The sequence below is a fragment of the Talpa europaea genome (genome assembly GCF_964194135.1).
Source record: "Talpa europaea genome assembly, chromosome: 12".
Classification (NCBI taxonomy): domain Eukaryota; kingdom Metazoa; phylum Chordata; class Mammalia; order Eulipotyphla; family Talpidae; genus Talpa; species Talpa europaea.
Genome location: NC_140079.1, coordinates 5503249 through 5526000, shown reverse-complemented (window position 1 = coordinate 5526000; position 22752 = coordinate 5503249). Strand labels below are relative to the sequence as shown.

General features: G+C 53.5%; 2 protein-coding genes across 4 annotated transcripts in view; one reads left to right on the top strand and one right to left on the bottom strand.

The window, feature by feature from the left end:
• INSR (insulin receptor) overlaps positions 1 to 9040 on the top strand; it is a gene marked incomplete at its 5' end in the record, with an annotated part of 97151 nt that extends 88111 nt beyond the window's left edge. For all 3 annotated transcript variants that reach the window (XM_084251378.1, XM_084251377.1, XM_084251376.1), the window contains 8 exons: positions 994 to 1096; positions 2471 to 2538; positions 3119 to 3363; positions 4107 to 4217; positions 4299 to 4458; positions 6289 to 6418; positions 6725 to 6859; positions 8619 to 9040. In XM_084251378.1, coding sequence (XP_084107504.1) covers positions 994 to 1096; positions 2471 to 2538; positions 3119 to 3363; positions 4107 to 4217; positions 4299 to 4458; positions 6289 to 6418; positions 6725 to 6859; positions 8619 to 8973 — 1307 coding nt within the window. In that variant the 3' untranslated portion in view covers positions 8974 to 9040. The remainder of the gene's footprint in view (positions 1 to 993; positions 1097 to 2470; positions 2539 to 3118; positions 3364 to 4106; positions 4218 to 4298; positions 4459 to 6288; positions 6419 to 6724; positions 6860 to 8618) is intronic.
• Positions 1 to 22752, bottom strand: part of LOC311182543 (olfactory receptor 7G3-like) — a gene marked incomplete at both ends in the record, with an annotated part of 735701 nt that overhangs the window by 365814 nt on the left and 347135 nt on the right. The gene's annotated exons all lie outside the window — the stretch shown is intronic.

Sequence of the window (22752 nt, the reverse complement as noted above, 5' to 3'; positions counted from 1 at the left end):
GAGGCTGTGGAGTCTCCCTCTTAAGAACTGGGAACACCATGAATAAAATCCCAAGGGAAATGTCAACATGGGCAAAATATTTATAACATAATTTAAGTTACTAGCCTTATTACAGAATCCTTACTACAAAAATATCATGAGTCAAAGGCATCTGTCCTAACACAATAATAAAAAAGGAACATATGTAGGCAATTGAAAAAGAAATATTAAAAACCAGAAAACATGAGGAGAAATGTCCAACTGCTCTCAAAGCCATACCAGAAAATGCAAATTAAAGCAAGATAGAATTCACCACATTGGGAGAGCTTTGTTTGTGTCTGGTTTTCACTCCATCGCTGCGGCCAGTGTCAAAGGGTTTTTTCCGGGTGGGGTGGGGAGCGCACTTGCCTTTATTTTGCCTGGTTCTTTCTGGCAACCAGATTGTGCTCAGTTTAACGTGCCAGCTGTTCAGCGAGCAGGGGCAGGATTCCCTGGCACACACGGGCCACCTCCTGGGGAATTTTTCATTTGCCAGAAGTACAGTGGTGTTGAGAGAGGCTGTTTAGACACAAGATGAAAATGCAGGGGCGGGGCTTTAAGTCACTGACTTTCCAGCGGAACGTCCACTAGAGGTCGCCCTTCTCAGGGGGGCCCTCGAGGGCAGGCCAGTGGACAGTCCTGGCTGGAGAAAGGAGGCTGGGACAGTGGGGGGCGGTCTGGGGACAAAGGTGTGAACACAGGTCTCTGGGGCCACCTCCACGCCATGGAGCTAAGTGGTATTTCAGGATATTGGGAAGTAAGGGCCCAGGCGGCCCGCAGGCTCGGAGATGCAGGGACAAGGGCCCAGTAGGCCCCCGGAGCCAGAGACAAGGGGACGAGGGCCCAGAAGGTCTGAGGAGCCCAGAGCAAGGGCATGAGAGAAGGGGGCAGGGGCGGGGGGCTCTCCAGGGCTGGCGTAGCTTGATTTATGATGTGAACACATTTTGATGCGAACTGTCTCTCACTCTATTTCAGTAGATGTCCCGTCCAATATTGCAAAAATTATCATCGGCCCCCTCATCTTTGTGTTTCTCTTCAGTCTTGTGATTGGAAGCATTTATCTGTTCCTGAGGAAGAGGTGAGCGGGAAGGTGGTAGCAACAGTCTCTCTAGAAAGCTGTATCCTAGACATAGGTGGGGATGCCTCTGAGTTCGTTGTAAATTTTATTGATGTAAAGGATGCATCACCTGCAATTTATAGAAAATTATTATAAGAATAACATAAAATAGATTTTTTAATCACAAATGCCCCTCCTCTAGCCATTGATTTTCACCAAATGTTTATGCGAATTTTCCCTCTGAATCGTTGAATCTATGTCCGGCCTAAGGATCCAGTTGATGAGCAAGTGTAGTCCCAGGTTGAACGGTGATTGGTGTTTTGTTGACACTAAAGACAGAAGTGGAATAAGATACAGAGGTTCGTCGGTGATAGAAGTGCCTTTGCTGAGTCGAAGAGTGATTCTTAAATTCTGGAGGACACTGTCTCGGTTTATGGGTGCCCTTCCCATTGTCACAGCTACAGAGATGACACACGTCATCTGTGCTTTAAACACTTTTTTTTTAAGATTTATTTATTTATGCATACAAGAGCTGGGGTACGGGCCAGAGGTGTCGGGGGTGAGTGGATTCACCCGAGACAGAGTGGGGAACAGAACAGGTAGATGGACTGAAATACACTGCTGAGGGGAGCAGCGGGCGAGACAGGAGAGGTCTGCCGTGCCATGTGGGTAGCTCCCTGGCCGGAGGGGGATCGAACTCGTGCTGCAGAGGCTGCGGACAGCTTCATAGGTTGCATCTTAACCCCCTGCACCACCGGGGAGGACCCTAAATGCTTTTTTCTATCACTTCCTCAAGCCTGCAAAACAACAGATCAGTCCAGTCTTGGTTTTCTGCCCCCTCTTCCTGTGGTGAGAATATCCCTGTTATAGCCAATCTCAAGCCTGGCCGTGGGTGACTGCGGGGTCAGGAAGAGGCAGGTCGCTCACCGTTGTCCACTGTTGCACCAGACAGACCCCAAAGCAGAGATAAACGGGCCATGTGAGAGCCTCAAGGGCTCTATTATAGTCAAATAAAGCACAATAATTAGGAGGTGATGAATTATAAGGCTCTATAATTTAATTTTGCATGATGGTTGTATTCACCAACTTGCTTGCAAATGTCCTGAAAATGAAAAGCTGTTTCTTGGGAATTGGCGTGAGTGAGGGCCGCAGAGGGCAGGCTGGGAGGCCATTAGGTATTACGTGATGACCAGAGATTACAATTTGCAGGCTGAGTCTTAAGTGAACCTCTGACGGGCTTCACTCAAAGCATCAGTGTGTCCCTGGCCCCCTCGCTGTGTCCAGGACCATGTGGATGCCAGTGGGGTGGCTGGTCCCCTTAGAAGGCCTCCTGCTGGTGGCCCAGGGTGGTCTCTGAGGATCCCCTGCTGACACGGCTCCATTTCACTCTTCCAGGCAGCCGGATGGGCCACTGGGACCCCTGTATGCATCTTCAAACCCCGAGTACCTCAGTGCCAGCGATGGTGAGTTCCATCCTCCCCAGGGTGCCAGGGCCCTGCTGTGTGGGTCCCTCTGTCACCACCCTCAAGTGAAAGCAGGGGTCAGCATCCGGGACACCCAGCTGAGCCCTGGAGTCTCATGGAGCTTGCACCCCCTGCCCCTGCCCCGGGAGCAGTCAGACACTTGCTCATGTCGACAGGTGCAGGGGTGATGGCCTAGACTCCCCCTTATACAGGGTGGGGCTGTGGGCGTTGTGGCTGGTTTAATTTTCACCTGTGCCCACCCCCTTGGCAAATGCACAAACAGCTTCAGATGGGAGGGAGCATCGCCTGCGTCCTTTTGTATTGAGGGCTCCAAACCGGACAGAAAGGACGGGCTTGCAGGCTCGGCCGGAGCCTAGACCATGAGGGGCCCCTCTCCTGCTTCTGCTGTGCCCCCGCGAGGACAGGGACACGTACTGTCCTGGTCTTGGTCCAGTAACTGGCAGGGCTCCTGGATCGCAGTCACCTAATGAATGTTTGTGGGGTCCGGGTGTTGGGGGCGGGGGGGGGGGCTGGGGCTCCGGAACCCAGTGGGGTGGGCGTGTAGATGAGTGAGGAGCAGTGTTCCCGTGTTCTGTGTATGTGCCGGACGAGTGGGAGGTGCCGCGGGAGAAGATCGCGCTGCTGCGGGAGCTGGGCCAGGGCTCCTTCGGCATGGTGTACGAGGGCAACGCCAGGGACATCATCAAGGGCGAGGCGGAGACGCGCGTGGCGGTGAAGACGGTCAACGAGTCCGCCAGTCTTCGGGAGCGGATCGAGTTCCTCAACGAGGCCTCGGTCATGAAGGGCTTCACCTGCCACCACGTGGTGAGTGTGGCGGGCGGCCGCGCCGCCCCTTCTCCGGTCCTACCTCCACCACCCCGCCTGGAGCGGGTTCTTCGCTGCCCCATTACTTTCCGGAACCTTCCATGGCTGTCCTCTTCCTGCCTCCTTCATAACCCTGAAATCATGGTGGTTCGCTCACCACCCCAGCTCCCCTCAGCCCATCCCCTCAAGTCAGCACAGGCTCTTCCTGCCCTTCTGCTCACAGCGCTCCCTGAGCATCTCTCGGGGCCTCCCAGCCTTCCACCTTTGCCTCAGGCATATTTAGGGGCCACCACTCTGTGCTTGGACCCCGCGCTGGTCTCGTGACCAGCAGATCCTCTCTCGCGGGGCCTCCAGCACAGCAGGCAGAACAGATGTAACCCAGCAGGCTACTGCCGCCTCTGCCCTGGGAGATGTCACCGGGAGCTGGGAGAGGAGGTGGGCTCAGAGGACGGGGCCCGGGCATCTTACGGATGTAGGAAGTGAGCTGTGTGGGCATGTGAGGGGTCAGTCAACAGCCGTGCAGAGGCCTGGAGGGGGTCGGCCTCGTGAGCTCAGGGACATCACCCCTTCCTCCCCTGCCCCCAGCAAGGTGTCCACGCTGGGCTTTGAGCGGGGCAGACCAGGAACACGGGGTCACCACATTCCCCCACGACCAGGGTGCTGTGTGTGACAGGCGGGGAGGCCTGGGTGAGCGACAGTCTTCTGTGGCCCCTCATTCAGTCCCTCCCCGCGCTCCCCTACAGGTGCGCCTCCTGGGGGTGGTGTCCAAAGGCCAGCCGACCTTGGTGGTGATGGAGCTGATGGCGCACGGGGACCTGAAGAGCTACCTGCGTTCCCTGCGGCCGGAGGCTGAGGTGAGCGTCTTCCCGGCTCCCGCGGGGCCCACAACTGCGCAGGCCCCAGGGGCGCTGAGCACAGCCCTGTTCTGACTTCAGAATAACCCCGGCCGCCCCCCGCCCACCCTGCAAGAGATGATCCAGATGGCAGCGGAGATCGCAGATGGAATGGCCTACCTGAACGCCAAGAAGTTCGTGCACCGCGACCTCGCAGCGCGGAACTGCATGGTCGCCCACGACTTCACCGTCAAAATCGGAGGTTGGTCTGCCGTCCTAGCTTGAGAATGCCCCACGCTGGTTTGGTTTTTGGTTTTTTTGTAAAGATTTATTTATGCATGCATGCAAGAACTGGGATGCAGGCCAGAGATGCAGGGGGTGGTGAGAGGATTCACAAGAGACAGAGTGGGGAGCAAAACAGGGGGATCCACTGAAATCCACTGCTGAGGGCAGCAGCCGGGAGACAGGAGAGGTCTGCTGCGCCATGTGGGTAGCTCCCTGGCTGAGATCAAACTCAGCCTGCAGAGGCTGCGGACAGCTTCATAGTGCTGAGACTTGAACCCTTGCGCCACCAGGAAGGCCCCCACGCTGATTTTCATTTCAGGAGTTTTCTATAATCTTTTTGGATGATGTAAAGGAGCAGTGTTTGGGTTGGGGACCTGTTTTCCAACTAATTTTAATTGCATTCATTTATTCACTCATTCTTTGAATATTATTTGTGACCCCCGAACATGCAGGTCACCAAGGGGGGACCTTGGGCGCAGTGATGACCAAGTCGCCAGGATTCTCCTGCCTGCCTATGGCTTGGAGTCTTGGCGCAGTAGCCACGGGCTGCGTGTGCTCATTCATGTTCAAATTAATTTGAATTAAGTAAAATAAAATATCGAGTCTGTCATTTGCACTGGACACATTTCAGGCGTTCAGTAGCTGCCTTGGGCCAGTGGCTGCCATACTGGACATGTTCACAGACAGAGGGTTCTGCTGGACAAAGCTGTTCCAGATGAACAATAGAGCAGTCACTGCTCCTGTGAACAAGACAATGAAGACTGGGAAGACAGTGCTGACGGAAGTAAGGAGTTCCGTGCTAGAGAAGAAATCCTTTCTCTGTAAGGATACCGAGCATCGAAGAGTTAGCAGTTGACCTAAGTGACAGCATCACAGTGTGGGGGTGCATGTGGCGGGCGCTGCGGTGCACGCCAAGGCTGGGGGCTGGAGGACAGTGGACGTGATGTGAATGAGATGCGTGCAGAGAGGAGCGCGAGACAGGAAGTCTGGGCGGAGAGAGGTGGTTGCCAGCCCCAGGCGGGTCTTGCAGGATGCGGCGAGTCGTCCAGATGGTCTCCCCACACAGCCGGGGAAGCCGGATGCACCAGGGTTCTGTTTAATCATCAGAAAGACGTGCTCTCACGTCAGCAGGGAAGAGGAAGTGACGCCCTGTATTCCCCAAAGACCTTATCCTGCCGTAGGAAGGTGGCAAGCAAGAGGGGACATGGCCCTGTTCAGTTTCTCCTGGACAGTGGGTGTCGGGGTCAGGATGGAGGGAGGGTCCTGTGACTGGAGGTGTGGTGGGCCTGGGTGGCCAGAGTGAGGAGGAGAACAGGATGGATTCGAGGGGGCGTCACGTCACGGTGGGTGGGCAGGACTCCTTGCTGCCTTGGACATGGGGTATGAGGAAAGTGGGTGGCCAGTGAAGTCCCTAGACATGGGTTTCTGGCAGGGTACCTGGCTGACCGGTGGGGCCGCTTGCAACAAGGAGCAGCAGGCTGGCCGCAGAGAGTCAGAAGCTCAGTCTGGGAAGCCCGTGCAGCCGTGGGTGGGAAGGGACTGCTGGGAATGCGGCTCCTGAGCTGTAGGCCGAATGTCGCCTCTGCTACTTGGGGATTCCTTTTCCTTCCCTTGTAAATCGTGGCCGCCCCCGCTCCCTGCATGAATACATTTAGAATTCATTCTCACTGGGTTTAGCCACCACCCAGGTGGGCACACCTCTGGGGCAGGTAAGTCTCCTCGAGGCTCTACAGGAGGGGGGTGGTGAGGGTGGTGGGCACCGGGCAGTAGGCTGAAGGTTAAGAACATGTGAATTGTCTGTTGTTAGACTTTGGAATGACCAGAGACATCTACGAAACGGATTATTACCGGAAAGGGGGCAAGGGCCTGCTCCCCGTGCGCTGGATGGCACCGGAATCCCTGAAAGATGGGGTTTTTACCACTTCTTCCGATATGTGGTGAGTTGTGCGTGGACTGGCAGACAGAACCCTGGGCCAGAATTCCAGGCTGCTTTGCTGGTGTGACTGGCTAGAGAGGACACTTAACACTGGCCTTCCTCATGGCCTCCCCATCGAGATGAAGGGACGTCCCCCTGGGATCGGTACAAGGCTGCCATCGTGTTCTGGTTGAGGCTAATCCTATTAGTATTTCTGAACGGCAGCATAAATCATTTAATGAACTGGTCGAGCAGGTCTAGTTAACAAAGACATGATGGTTGTGTGTTTTGATGGTTTCTTGGCTCTGCTCTTGACTGTCATTGGCAGGTCCTTTGGCGTGGTCCTTTGGGAAATCACCAGCTTGGCAGAACAACCTTACCAAGGCCTGTCTAATGAGCAGGTGTTGAAGTTTGTCATGGATGGAGGGTTTCTGGATCAACCCGACAATTGTCCAGAGAGAGTGTAAGTGTGGAAGGGGGTCAGAGTGGGGAGTGTTTATTAAAAAGACTTTGTCCTTTGTATGCTTGTGTTTGCATGTCACGTCCACACGTGTGCTGGTATTGCATGCCGTGTCTGCACGCGTGCTGGTGTTTGCGTGTCGTGTCTTCTCATGCATGCTGTGCTTGCAATCATATCTCTACATGTATCCTGTATTTGCACGTCATGCTCACATGCACGTGGTGCTTGCACATTGTATTTCTGCATGCACATGTGTGTTTACCTATCATGAGTACACACCAGCTTGTGTCTACATACACTGTCTTCACTGTACATGTTGCTGTATTACATATCTTTGGAAGGTCACATAAGGAACCTGGAAGCAGCTACCCTGGGAGGGGGCCGGGGACTGGAGTGGGGCACTTACGCGAAACTGTCTACTCTTTATACACCTAACATTTTGTGAGGAAACGGATATGATGCTATATGTCAATTATATCTCAATAAAAATAGAAAAATTAATCACTAAGCATAAGCATTCAAAATATTTTGTCAGGGATGTGTGTTAGATAGTCCTCCTAATTGTTTTAAATTTTAGCTATAAGACCAAATGGACAAAACACATGTGCACTCCATTAAACATGCACAAAAAATTGAAATGATGTAAATTTCCAGGAATAGGAGAATTGTCAATAAGTTGATAGATTAATAGGCGGTAGCAATGGAAATTTCTAATGATGCTTATGGAAACAGTATGTATGTAGCAAATGTCTCCAAATAGAAAAGAGGTTATTTTGAAGGATAGTTGTATGTCAGCTGTGTTTTCTCTACATCTTTGGGTGTTTTTTAACTTTCTGCATTTATTACACATAAATTTCCTTATCAGTGTTTATTAAGAAATAATCTTGCTCTCCTGAAAAATCCATGGAGCCAGACTTTTAATACTTTATTACCCCCAAAGTAAGACATCAATTAGCAAACATCATATAAAAACAACTATGAAGCAGGATCTCTGAGAAAAGTATTTCTAAACATTGCCTCCTGAAGTTTCTTTTCTGGTCATGCCACTTAACAGCTGGCTCTTATTCTAGGACCAGAGAAATTAAATAGGCCCTAAGGTAGACTCCCACAAACTTTCTGTAAAGAGTCATACTGTAAATATTTTAAACCTTGTAGTCCTCATGGCTCTCTGGTAGCCCCTTGATTTTGTTGTGAGACTGGAAGGCAGCCAGATAAACACATAAATGAATGGGTCTGAGTGTGTTAATAAAACTTTATTAACAAAAACATACAGAGGGCCACATTTGGTACATGGGCTGAAAGTCTACAGCCTCCTACCCTAGAAGAAGTTACGGGGGGAAAGGAAGAGATAAATGAAAACCATGCTCCCTGCTGCTGTCTGGTGTTTTCTTGGCTGAATCAAGTCATAGCCCCTCTGTGAGCGGGTGGGCTAAGCTGCAAGATGGCCGCTCAGAGCTGGCCTCTCGGTTCCGGCCACACAGCTGCACCGCGACGTGCAGTCATAAGTAAAATGGTGAACGATGCTCATCATGTGGCAGCGTCAGGAGAGGCCCTTCTTGACCTGGCTGGAATGAGGCCGCTCCCTTGGGCGCTCCTCCAGACCACCTTTCAGCAACACAGTAGCTGTTTCTGCCTTAACATTGTCGGCACTTGTGGGTCCTCGCTGCTGGGAGCCTGGTCTCTGGCGTCTGTGGGACGCCAGGGCAGGGGACGGGGCTTCGTGGCCGGGCCCCCCCTCATCCCGTGTCCCTCTCTCCCGTAGCACCGACCTGATGCGCATGTGCTGGCAGTTCAACCCCAAGATGCGGCCGACCTTCCTGGAGATCGTGGACCTGCTCAAGGATGACCTGCACCCCAGCTTCCCGGAAGTTTCTTTCTTCCACAGCGAGGAGAACAAGGCGCCCGAGAGCGAGGAACTGGAGATGGAGTTTGAGGACATGGAGAGTGTCCCCCTGGACCGCTCCTCGCACTCCCAGAGAGAGGAGGCCGGGGGCCGGGACGGCGGGTCCGCGCTGGGCCTCAAGCGGAACTACGAGGAGCACATCCCCTACACCCACATGAACGGGGGCAAGAAGAACGGCCGGATTCTGACTCTGCCTCGGTCCAGTCCTTCCTAACGGTGCCTGTGGGGGGCTGGGTTCCTGTCTTCACTTTCCTCTGGATTCGAAGGCCTCTAGAAAACTCAGGATTCCCACACGACTCTGCCACAGTGTCAGACGGAGCTCAGAGATCATTACATTTCTGTTCCTCTTACGACTGAAAACATTGATTACAGCCTGACGAGTCGTCAGAGTGTTTAACTGTGAACACAGGGGAGGGGTTTCCACAGCTGCTGTCCTTTCGGCCGTCTGGTGTCAAGCCAGGATGCTCTTTTTTTTTTTTTCCTAGTAGATTGAAAGAAAGCGCCTGTTTTTACAAAGATTTGTGTGCGTGTGTGCTGGTGTCTGAACTACAGTGTAGAGCTTGTTTGTGGAACAAATATTTGAAAGAAAAAAAAAATGCCCCCGTGGAAACCCAGGCTTGAGGGGATGAGCTGCCGGCGAGTCCCTCTCAAACAGGCTGAAGGATTTTTTTTCCCTTCACAAAATCAGTTCCTCAAATTGACCAATAGCTGCTGCTTTCATACTTTTGATAAGGATTGCAGTCCCAGCACGCCACTCGCGTGTGTGTGTCTAGGCGAGACACGGCTGGTGGTGTGTGTGCGGGCGTGTGTGGGGTGTGCACAGACGCGCACCTGCTTGCACAGCATTTGTGCTGGGTGGACACGAAGGAGCTCCTGATCCCCCCGTTTCTCCTTCCTCCTCCTCATCTGCTGGGAGACTTTACCCTCAACATATCCTTGTGTCCCACGTCTAGCCTCAGGAGTCTTTTCTCCCTTAACTTGGGTGAAAAATGTTTTTCGGGAGCTGAGGAGTAAGTAGCGTTTAGTTTGGGGTGATAGTGGGTCTTTTAAAGACCAAACAAAGCCAGGACAGAAGAAAAGGACAGGAAAAAGAAAGTACAGAGGTGACAGAGTTTTGAGAATATATTTGTGACATATTTAATTTTTTAAAAGTCTCCAGTGTCAACCTCGTAAGTTATTGACAGTTTCCTGGGACTGGGGGGAGAGGGTCTTGGGATGGGGAGTGGGAGGAGACACGGTGACCTCTTTGTTTGGTCTTAAAAGCATCCCTCTTTCTGGGAATAAAGCCACGTTAGCTGCTAACCCTGGCGGACGTTGTAGGCCATGCTGAGGGCGGGGGTGCGGGGCTTGGTGGATGATTTGGCTTCTGCTTGGATGAGCTGGCAGCAGCCTACAGGTGAGTCCGGCCAGACCCAGTGTGGCTCGGAGCTTCTGTCCCCTGTGTGTGCCTTGCTCGCTTCCTCAGCTGGGTGTGCACCGCCTACAGCTTTTGGGCAAACCACAGAGTCAGATGAAGAGGGACGGACTTCAGAACACTAAGCAATACATGCAGATGCTGGGCCCCCAGGCGACCCACCAGCCTCAGAACCGGCCTCGCAGAAGCTGCTCTGCGCCAGCGACCTGAGCTGTGTCAGGTGTGGGGCTGGAGAAGAACCCTCAGGTGCTGACGACGTCGCGATTCCTAAGAGAGTAGAGTCTGGAGGAGAAACCGCTAAGGACCTTCACGCACCGGGACTTCCCTAACGCGTGAATCCACCGTTTCTTCCCTTTCGGGGGGGGGGGGGAACCACAGCTGCTCAAATAAAGGACACAGTGAAGTCATTACTTTGGTTCATCCACATCATCCTCCACAGGTTATTCCTGCGTGCATTTTCGCTCAAGCTTTTGATTGTTTCCTTCTCTGAAGAGCTGTGGGCTTGAGAACAGGACAGAGGCAATGGTGACCTCAGCTTCCTCACTTCTTAAGCACACAGGTAGACACGAATCCCAGTTGCCTACTGCGATTTTATTTATATGATTTGAGAAATTATAGCATGTAAAATATTTCTGGGGCGCCTCAGTGATTGGGTACAAGAAGCAAGTATACAGAAGTTATTTTCGCCAAATTTGTTTTGTACATATTAGAGGGTCTGGATGTCAATTAGAAAAACGTAGATCTAGGTATTTTGTTGTTTTCCGTAGTCAATTTGTAGTGGCTGTGTGCCACAGTAGCAGCAGTTTTCACATTTTTCTAATTAAGAAAGGTTTTCTTATATTAGGGGAAATTATTTATTTTAATATATAAAAATCACTGTAAAAATCACTTTCATAAAAAAAAAAAAATGGAGCGCATGTAAATTTTTATCCAAGAAAAATAAACAGGTGAATGTGGGGTAATGATTTTCTTTCCAGCACAGTCTACCTCAGTGTATCATTAGGATGTGCTTTAACAATGGACATCTTTGAGACTTTCGAATCCTGCCTGGATCTCATCTGAATCGGGGAAATCTATATTAGCTGATTCTGGAATGCCAGAGACTAGGAAGAATCTCGAGGGAGGGAGTTTAGATAGACAAAGTGTGGTTTTTGTGTGAGCACAGATCCTTTTCCTGGCCGAGAAAATTCTTCTCTGAATTTAACTTCCTTTATTATAATCCATCAGTTGACACCAAGCTCCCCAGACAAGCCCTCATCAAACAAGGCATTAGCGTGCCTGTGATGTGTGAGGCCCCAGGCCTCAGCCTCCTGCCTTTATTGGGGAGCAGATGTCTTTACTGGGGTAAAGACAGTCTCCAGTTCAGGGCCAGCACCCCACTGTCCCACTGTGTTCCCCCAAGTGGGCACCCCCAAGCCCTGGGCTCTCTCTGTGCCTTCTTCCCTCTCCTTTCAGGTTGAGATCCGTTTTGGGGTGAAAAACATCACACTCGTGGCACTCCACACACAAACACCCAACACAGTGTCTCCTTTTATTTTCCAAAAGGGTGGGGGGGGGAGCATGTTGAGAAATTCTGATCCCAAACCCACCAGCATGCCCGATACAGTTATCAGAACCATGTCCCTCTGTTTTGGGGTCTGGTTGATTGCAAGCCAATCCCTTCTGGCCTGGTGGGCCCTTGAGACCTTGTGTGCAGACCCGGGCAGAGTCTTGTAATCAAGGCTTCGCCGCGCTCAGCGGCCTTGGTTGCTGCAGTAAAGCAAGCAGCGTTGGGTCACAGTTCTGCCTCCTTCCGCAGCAGATATTGTTGACTACCACCAGAATGTTCTGGAAAGGCCTGGCTGTCCAGGGGATTTGTTGTGATGAGTTACAAAAAAAAAAAAAAAAGCCGGCTTGAGTACTTGTGTTTGACGCTGTCTCACTATCACGAAACCCTTTTCCTTGATGTGGCTTTGGGTGGTGTTTGCATCCCCGGAGAATCCCCACTTGCTCCCTGAACCGGGGAGCGACCTGCGTGGCATTGTTTGGCCTTGGGACTGTCCTGGGTGCTGTCCTGTTTCAAGCGAGCAGGAAGGAGAGAGGATGCCGCTCTCCAGCAGACGTTGAGCACAACTGAAAGAAAATGCACAAATGGGTGCAAGGCACTGCCCCGCAACTGGGGACCACCCCTAGCTCCCCGCATTGTCCCCCATGGCGCGTGAGTGTGCAGTGGGGTGGTTTGCTCCGGCCACGGGCGCACCGCCCCGGATGCCCACGCCGGCCATCGGGCGAGCACCGCAGTCCCAATGGCAATCATTGCTCTGCTCTGTGGTGGGTGGAAGTTTGGGGTTGAATGTCTTTTGGATGCTCCTTGGTGAGTCGTGACACCTGAGGCTATTTAGAAATTAGGGCTTTGTTGGGGGCTGGGGAGGGAGGAAATGCCTTCAGAAAATCTTCCAGAATGTTCTTCAGAATATTAATTGACACCAGAGGTGAGGTTGGGAGTGCGGAGAACTTCCCAGCCTTTGTTCTTTCAAACATGGGAATAATGTAAAGGGTTCTAGGGGCTGCAACTGAAAGTGAATGTTTCTTTCCGGTCCCCTAGAAAGAGGGGAGCAATGAATTTGTGAGCTCACGGTTGCGCTCTCATACCGTTCAAGGTACAGAACCAGCCATGGGGCACATTTTTATTTGGGTGCAGGCCCTAAAAATCCTTGGTCAAAATCGCATCTTGAGCGGAGCCCTTGGTCCCCTGGAGACGGAAGGAGCGGCCTGCACGAGGGCGCGGAGCACAGGTCGGGGAGGCAGCTCCGGCTGTGCCTGGGGCCTCACCCTGCCCCAGCGGACACCTCCCGCCCCTCAGCTTTGTGCCCTCACATGTGCCGTGGCTTGTGTGGAAAACAACTCTTTTCTGAAACCCACCAAAAGCTCAGTTATTTTTTGTCTGTGTTTTCCTACAAGAGCCAAGTAGTGCCATGTACAGAATATGCCTTTCTTTTGAATATCAGAATCACTTTGCATGTATAATATGGGATAATTATCTGTTTATATTAAAATTCTGAATAAATTATCTGAGAATATCTTGGTTTTGTGTGGTGTCAGGAGAGGACCTGTGAAGTGCGGGTTGTGGCTACAGCTTGGGCTGCGTGGAAGGAAACCTCCGGAAGCTGTGAGCAGCTATTTGAGAGAAGCAAACATGCAGATGCTTCCAGACCACGAAGCAGGGGAGGACTGCCCCTACCCCCAGGGCTGACATTCCTTGCTACAGGCCCATGTGGGTGGACCTTCCACTTCAATGAACTATTGGGCTGTCAGCAAAGTCATAAATCATTTTTGCTTGAAAAACAAAGAATACATCCAGACTTTTCTGACAACCCAATATTTCCATATCATTTGATAACTGACACCCCCAAGCACCCCAGGATTCACCTCAGTCTCCCCGTGAGATCCTGGGGGGCCTGCAAGGCCCTGCTCTCTTTACACACTAAATATTTTTAATGTCCTCCTGGGAGTGCTAACCTGACCTGGCAGGCAGCCAACCAGCCAGGGGACAACGGTTTGAAGGAAGACTGTGAAGGGCCTTCCTTGTCCGGAGGCCGGGGGTGGTAAGGAAACAGGGCCCCACCAGCTCCCCGTGTGACTTTGAGCAAGTCACGGGACTTCGCAGCCTTGTTTTGCTGTAGAACAAAAGCCCCCAGACCGTGTGGCTTAAAATAGCAAACATTTCTTTCTTGCAGTCCTGTGTGGTGGCTGGGTGGGAGCGCAGGCCACGGCCCACACTGTGAGAGACCTCTGCTGGGTCTTGGGGCCCTCCGCCCTCCGGGGGGCTGGTGGGGGCTGCTCAGGGGGCAGTGGGTGCGGCAGACCCAGCGGGGAGAGAGAGCAAGCTCGAGGTACCAGTGTTTTCCAAACATCCGCTGTGTGGTGTCAAACACACATCTGCTTGTCAGTAGGTCACGTGGACAGACCCAGCATTGGGGGCTGCCTGAGAGCTTGGGTACAGGAGGTGGGAGTCAGTCCTGCAAGAATTGCCTACATGTTGGTATCGGCAGGAATGGGCACGGGGCAGGATCTTTATGACCCAAGCAGATGGGTGAAGGAGAGAGTCCTGGAATCCTCAGTGGTTTTTCAGGCTTTATTGGGATTTTACTGGGTACACGGCAGGCAGAGGTACTGGGGGGCCAGGAGGCTGGCAGGCCTCCCAGCCCCTGGCAAGACTGCACTCTTTCTGGGCTCTCCGGCCTGCTGTTGCGTTCTCTCGGCTTCTCTTGTGGTTCTGCTGGCGTCCCGTCCCCGTGATGCCGCCCTTATGAGCTCAGTCTCTCAGCCCAGGTGTACCTGCTTACGCATGCCCACACCCCACTCCAGGTGCCGCCATCAGGCATGCGTTCAGGACCGCAGGGATCCATCATCCATCCTGATGGCGGGAGGGCAGAAAAGCCTGATGCTTTTTCATTTACTCTACAACATCTCACTTCATCCTCCTTTCACTGAAGACAATAGACCCTGCTCGGCAGGACCATAGTGAGGATCAAGCGAGGTAACAGCCTTCTCATTCTCTCCAGGTCGTCCTCCCTACCCCAAGTTAATGTGTTTCAGGCAACAGAATCTCTTCTTACAGTGCTAGAGAAGAAACAGCCGGGAGTTGTGAAAGTGTCAGTGGGAAGGTTTTTATTCAGGAGCTACTGCAAGAGGAGAGGGTCTGCCTAGCACTGGGTTCCGCTCCCAACACAGTGTGAAGTGGGGGTGGCTGGTCAAGGTCAGAGTCTGGGGCTGTGGATGAAAATCACTGCGGAAACGTGGGCAGGTGGGTTCTGGTTAAACAGACCTAAGAGGATCCTGCTGAGGACAGGTGGGGGGCGGGTCACATACTACACATGTGAGAAACGTAACCCTTCACCTGTCACCCGTCTGTAGTGCCCGGAAGGCACCGAGCTGGTTCTCTAAGACCCGAGCAGACGGGGTGAAGGAGGAGCCTTGGAGCCCTCGGTGGCTTTTCAGGCTTTATTTGGGATTTACCTGGCGCAAGGCAGGCAGGGGTGCTGCGGGGCCGGGAGGCTGGCAGGCTTCCCAGCCCCCAGTGAGTCCTCTCTCTTCCTGGGCTCCCCGGCCTTCTCGTGGTCTCTGCCTCTCTGCTGGTGCTGCTCTTCTGGTCTGCTGTTCCCGCTTGTTCTCTGCTGGTGGTTCTGGTCCTCTCCCGGCATCCCCGCGACGCTGCTCCCATAAGCCCAGTCTCAGCCCAGGTTTACCCACCTATGTAGGCCCACACCCTATGCCAGGTGCATTTCAGGCATGCATTCAGGACCACAGGGTTCCATCATCAACGCTGATGGCAGAGGGCAGAAAAGCCTGATATTTTACTTTTACCCAACACCGTCTTTCCCGCGTCCCCTTCACTAGTTATGCAAAACATTTCACTCCCACTCATCAGATGCGTGCACCCCCTCACCCCCTCAAGCAATCCTGACACCAGCCCGGTGCCCTGCAATGCAGCCGGGACACTTGCCAGAGACAGCACCGATTCCACGGCTAAGAGCTGCCGATCCCAAGAAGCCCCGCCTTGAATTTGATCATTTGCTGGAGTGACTAACAGAGCTCAGAGGAAGACTTCTGCTCACTGGTTTATTGAAGAACAGGGTAAATGGCACAGGTGAATGGCCCGTGGGGAGGCACACAGGTCTGGAGGGTTCCACACAGGAGTTTCCGTCCCCATGGCACCCGCAAGTCCTCCAAGTCCCACACAGTGGGGGCCTCCTCAGGCAGGTATGGCCAATCATTGACTCAGTTTCCAGCCCTTCTCGCATCTCTGGAGGGTGGAGAGTGGAGCTGAAAAATCTCATAACTGTAACAACTGTCTTTCTGGCGGCCAGTCCCCACTGGGGTCAGCTTGCCGCCGGCCCGCGCCACCTCACCAGCACACACGCCCCCGGCGAGCTCCTCACTCAGGAAACCAACAAAGGTTCCCGGGCCCTGCCCAAGAGCCAAGGGCTGAGAGCAGCGTGTATTTCCTCTTGTCAAACTGATCGCACGGCCGAGGAGGGATGTGGTTAGATCTCAGGGCGCAGGGGTCGCTCTAAAAGACTCAGAAAGACTTTCGCCGAAACTGGAGGATGCAGGCCAGAGAATGGCAGAGGATCAGCCTCGAGGATGTCATTAAAGTCGAGTGGCATAAAAGCCAAGCAATGACTGGATTTTCAAACTAGCAAGGCCAGGAAGCAGCCTTCCGACTCCTGTCAGAGACTATATCCCACGTCAAGACACTAAAGGGTCTGCGAGACCAAAAGTGGGGAAGTGGCTGTGAGTTATCTCATTACAGGCCCTGGTCTGGCCTGCAGGGGCCGGTGAGGCGGCCGAGCCCCTGGGCAGTTCCTTGTTGGGTCCGGGATTCTGGACCTTCTACCCCAAGAAACTGGTATTCGATGACCTGAGAGATTGTGGCCGTTTGCTCTTTGGGAGCTTCGCCTCATGTGTTCCGTCTTTCTCACTTTTTTCCCCAGCTAGTATCCAGTTGGCTCTTTTTTTAGTTACTATTATCAGCAAGTGATCATGTTGGGGGCCTTGTGGCCAGCCCCGAGGACCACGACTGACCCCCGAGGTCGCCGCCAGGGCAGCTGGCGCGGCACGTGCTGTGAAGGCAGGCAAGGACCGCCGAGCCTCGGCAGTCGGGCGACGCTCCGAGGGCCGCGGGGGGACTTGTGCGCGAATCCCCCCCACGGCAGAACTATGAAAGGTGACTGACACCATGGAAACACCACCAGGTCAGGGGGCCCCAGCAGGAGAGACACGTTTGATCACCTGCCGGGCCACGGCCACCCGGAAGAGGTGGCCCAGGGCGACTGGCCGACCGCGTCCTCAGGGACCTACAGCCAGACAACCTGCTTTTGGAAACTGACCTGAACATCAGGGTTGCAGACTTTGGCTTCAGCAACGAGTCCACCATGGGCCACAAGCTGAAGCCCTCTGGGGCAGCCTCTTCTGCCAACCCAAACTCACCAGGACCCAAAGCACAGTGGCCCCGAGCTGAGTGTGTGGAGGCTGGGGGTGGGGCACCCTCTGCAGGACGCCCACACCTGCGCCTCTCAGTGGAGGAGCCGGCCTAGAACTGCCAGGTGGGTGCTGAGCAGAACGTGCCACAGCCCTCGGCCCCAGCAGGTAAGGTCGCAAGGCTGAGCGGCATGAAGAGAATTCAGGCCTTACATTGAGACTCCCCCTGACTACGAGACCCCCTGGCGCAGAGGGGATGTTATCCATGGGCTACGGGTGGGACCAGATCCGGGATCCACTGATGGGCTGGAAGTAGCGTAACCCCTGACCCGGGCTGCAGGAGACCCATGGCGGAGGCTGACCCGGCACCATAAAGCACCCCTTCCGCTGATGCCGCCGACCGTGGGTCCTTCCCCAGCCTCCACAGCTCGGCCTGGAATCTTGTCCACTAAAGAGGGTTTCATTGAGCTGACCATTCCAGTCTTCGCTGTGTTTTGCAAGCCAGAAAGTCAGAGGCCAGGAGAGGACCGAGAGTCAGGTAGAAGGCCAGCAGCACAGCCAATATGCCCTTGAGGTCCCCGGCCTGGAGACAGGGACAGCCCCTGGCAGAGCCTCAAACGTGGCCTCGGGGCCTCCTCTGAGCACAGCTTCCCCATCGGTGCTGGAGCCCACAGAGGAACAGCTGCCCCCCCCCAGGGTGTGCCCTGCAAAGGAGTTGCCCTCTGTGCTGGGAAATCAGTGGTGTGACCCCAGCCTCTTTCTCTGGCAACAGCCAGGACTGGTAGGGCGGGGGCGGCTCCTCAACTTTGCAAGAGCAGCAGGTGCTCAGGAATGGGTGACGCTAATGACAGCTCACAAGGTGGACAGCTGGGCAGGGGTAAAATCAAAGACTGTGGGGAGGTCATTTTGAAAGGAGAACAGGAAGAGTCTGAGCCCGAAGGGCCAAGCACACGATGCAGGAGATCACCCGGGCTGGGCCCAAGCAGCCCCAGGCGGGCTCAGCCGGAACAGGCTGTGTGGCACGTGGCGGCCCGGTGGCCCGGGGCTGTGTCCCGGGCAGGACAGACGCGCAGACGGCTGAGGGGTCTCTGCATGGGATTCAAATCAAGGGGGCACCCAGCACCTCTGTGGCATTCAGTGACGGGTGAGGCAAAGGAGGTCAGGAGCTGCCGGGAGCTGGACGAAGCTCCGGAGAGGGTCCTTTCTCCCCCGCTGCTCGTCTCTCTTCGTCTTCCATTTCTGTCAGGGAGGGGGGCTGGCCCTGGAGAAATAAACACAGAAGGAAACAAAACTTAAAGGGAACGACTTAACTGTATTTTCTGAGTTGCTTTGAATGCCGGCTTGTAGGAGGTGAGCGCTGGGCAGTTCTAGAGAACACGGGAGCGCTACCGCTTTCCACCGGCTCCCACAGTGACAGCAGCGCCAGCAGGTAGCAGCAGCGCTTCCTACAGGCCAAGGCCTCTCCGTGCCATTTCACCTCCTTTCAGCCACAAACAAACTGTGAGCAGATGGGGATGCCCAGCAGGGCCTGCAGGCTGGCAGAGCTGGTGGTGACCGCCAGCAGGAGCCCCGCCCTCTGCCATCTCCCTGGCTCCCCTGGTGCAGGAGAGCTTCCGGATCTGGACTGGAGAGGGGGGTCCAGCGGGATGCTCCTCCATTCTTCTCCTGCCTCATGTCAAAATCTTGTGACCTGAGGGCCTCCCTGGTGGCTCAGTACGGAGATAACTTAAGTAAAAATGGAAAAGCCACACACAATCCATGAAAATCGATGCTAGATTTTTACCCCCAAAATATGAAAACACGGATGAAAGATTTATGCACACCTTTGTTCATAGCAGCATTATCCACAGCAACGTAAGTGCCCAGCAGCAGATGACTGCAGAAAGAAATTATGGAATTTGTTCAATTGGATGCTCAGTTATTTAAAAAGATGAAATTTTGCCTTTTGGGACAAAATAGATGATCTTGAGTTGATTATGCTGCAAGAAATGTCAGAAAGACAAGTAACAGATGGCTTGGCCTCCATGCGGAGTGTGAGTAACCGAAGCACAGAGAGCAATGCTCGGACCCTGGAAACAACGCTGGTCGCAGAGGGACAGCGAGGAAAGAGAAGGGGCTGCTGGAAAGGGGGAATGTCCCTGCCGCGGGGGTTGTAGTGGTGAGTGTGACGCTTGTGCACGTACAGGCGTGACGGCGGACCCCCAAATTCACACACAATGTGTAAGCAACCGACAATGACAAAGGGGCGCAGTCCAGGGAAAGCGCAGCCCGAAGGCGCCTCTGCGGCCCCTGAGGGCTGGGGACGAGGCGCGGCCTGGGCTGGGGAGGCCGGAGGCCCAGGGGGGCGGCAGCCGCGGGCGGGCTCCGCCGCGGGGCGGGGGCGCGCGGGGCGGGCGTGTCTCGAGGAGGGGCTCAGTGACATCATTTCTTTCGAAAGCAGCTAAAAGACTGAGAGAACTTAACCCTGACCTTCATGCGAACCGCGCTGGAGACCCGGGGGGCGGCGCGGCGGCGGCGGGGGCTGGGGCTGGGCTCCCGCGGCGAGGCGGGCGCAGGCGGCGGGGCCGCGGGGTGCACGGGCGGGGGGGGGGCGGCCGGCGCCCCCGACGCGCGCAGGCCCCGACCCGCGGCCGCCTGCCCGGCCGGCGCGGCCTCCCGCGGCGCTGCCTCTCTCCGTGCTCACAGCGGGCGGCAGCGCGAGGCCGGCGAGGGGCGGCGCCCCCAGCCCAGGGGCGCGGGGCCCGGAGGGTCCGGAGGCGCCCCCGGCGGCCCGAAGGGGGGGCCCGGAGCGGGCTTGCGGCCGCGCTTCCGTTTTAACCGGTAAGTTCACGCTTTCCAGGCCCGCGCACCCGGCGAGCGTTCCACGGAGCAACGGCCGAGCCCTCTGCGCCTGCAGCCGGGGGTCCCCGCACCCGCAGGCCCCCCAGGAGGCGTGCCCTCAGAGCGGACGCTGGGCGTGGCGTGGCGTGATGGGGGCGTGGCGTGCCGTGACGGGGGCGTGGCGTGCCGTGACGGGGGCGTGGCGTGCGGCGACGGGGGCGTGGCGTGCGGCGACGGGGGCGTGCCATGCCGTGATGGGGGCGTGGCTGTGGGGGGCGTGGCGTGCCGTGACGGGGCGTGGCTTCGGCGGCGGGGGCGTGGCTGTAGGGCAGGGCCCGGTGGGGGCCGGGGGACCTGCGAGAGGTGCTGGGACTCTGGCTGGTCTGCGACCGTCCAACCTGGACACAGGTCGTGCCACTCGTATCTCGCGGGCCCGGGCCAGTCGCTGGCAACTTCGGGGCGGGGTTTGGGCGGACCCCTGCTCTGCGGGGCCGGAGAGGCGGTTTCGGGGACACAGGACTGCAGTCGTCGGGGCTGCTGGCCTCTCGTGTGGGTTCTGCGCCTGCCCAAAGGGGAATGATTCGGGGGAGGGAGGTGAAGGTTGGCAAACAGGCCGCCTGCAACTCGCCTTTGCCCCGCGTTGACGGCAGGACTCCCTGCCCACCCCCTGGCGCTGGGCCCTCGCGAATGGCCTGTCGGTCTCTTAAGAGCATCGTGTACTCCAGGTCCAGGAAGCTACTTGCTTTCCGAAGCTCTTTGAAAATCGGATATCCCAGAAACTTACTGTTTTGCCGGCTGCCCTCCACATGCTCCACTCAAAGTGTGCTATTTAGTCAGCTTCTAAAAATTCTAAAAATTGTGTGCATGACTTGCCAGGGCTTCTATGTCACCTGCCTTGTGGGGTGAGTTGGGAGAGCTCTAATTCTGAAGATCAAATTAATTTTAAAAGCATTTTATTTTGAAAAAATTTTGACTTACATGAAAGTGTAAAACTATCCAGGGTTGCAAAACTGTATCCAGGTTGCAAAACTGTACAGTCAATATTCATTTATATTTACTTAAATTTTGTGTCCTCATGATCTTCATTCCTTCATTCCTTCATTTTTGTCTCCTCATGATCTTCATTCATGTGTCTTCATGTGGCAATGGGTCAGTTTCCCTCAGCCTGAAAATTATCCTTCGTTTTTCTTGAAGTATAGTTCTGGATTGATTTTTTTTCAGTTTTTTTTTTTTTTTTTTTTAAATCCTGTCAGAATACTTTCTGCATTTCAAGGAATTTTTGTTGCTGTTTTTCATAGAATTTTGGGCTGCCAGATTGTTTTTTTTCATGAAACTCTCTAGAGATATTGTCTTCTTCCTTCCATAGTTTCTTTCAAAAAGTTCCTAGTATCACGTTGCTCCTTTGAAAGCAATTGTCCTTTTTCTTTGGTTGCTCTGAAGCCTTGCAGTGTCTTTCATTTTTTACAGTTTGTGCACACATCCTCCATTTCCTTTAACATATTCCTAACTTCTCTGAGGTTCTTGTTTGCTAATTCCAATATCCAGAGTCCCTGGGCCCACTCCTATTGACCTACGTGGTCAGAGCAGAGAACACTTTCCTGTCTAGCTCTTTTTATCTTGTGTGCTGAATCTCGTTAATCCTTACGGAGGTTCTGAACTATGTCACCTTCCTCTGAATCTTTGGTTGTTATGGCAGGCAGTTATAAAATTAATGAATAGAATATATACCTTGAGTACAACAAATATATGTACCAATATATAACACTTCCATCCTACGAGGGCTAGATTTTAGATTCTGTGAGGAGCAGATCTCTCAGTTTTGTACTCTAGATGTAGTCCTTATTCTTAGTATTCTGTATTTGCTCTCAGGGCTTGACTTTCTAGGGTTTGAATAGGAGCCTAGCTGTTATATATATATATATATATATATATATATATATATATATATATATATATATATATATATATATATATATATATATATAAACAAGGTCACTCCACTTCAGGAGAGCCCAAAAACCAATCTCTGAAATTTCTGCCCAGCTCCTCAGCTTGCAGGAGCTATTCTAAGCACAGCTGAGGTGCTTTTTAGGGATCTGAGAACTTTAAAGCAGATTTGGGGGGCTACTTGTCAATCCTTATTTTCTATTAGAAGATCCTCTGGAGATTTTTCAGGGGCAGGATGTCTTTTCTCTACGGAGCCCAGAAATCAACTATTTACCCAAAAAGCCTTTTTCATCCTTTTAGGATAGTCTTTTAGAAACAAGACCTGGGTGACAGGTATTCTCTATGCTACTGCAAAGTCCCAGCTCCTAAGCCTCCTGAGCTGACAGGTCTTGGAAATACACTAATGTGCACTACCCTGTGCATACCAACCCCCGCCCCCCGCCCCCATCGATCCCTACATGCATCCGGCCATCAAAGAGCATCAATTCATTCCGATAACTCCAATTCCAACCCAACACCAGTGTTCATTCTAGACTTCTCTTGTTTATAATATCTCTTTGACAGTGAGAAACTGGTACTCAATATTGATACTATATATACTTCTCGGCCCTAGCATACATCTATCAGAATTGCTAATCCATACCATTATGAGAAACAGTAGTTTGACCTAGAATAAAGGATTCACGGACAGTTCTTTTTGTGTTGGGCCTTATAGTATCTGACCAAAACAGTTTTCCAAAGTACACTGGTTTCCTCCATTGAGGCTATGTTACTCATATATAACAGTTAGGTTCCCTTGCTAAAGCTTGCATCCCATCTTGTATTTCCTCTGCTACCTGATTAATTTCT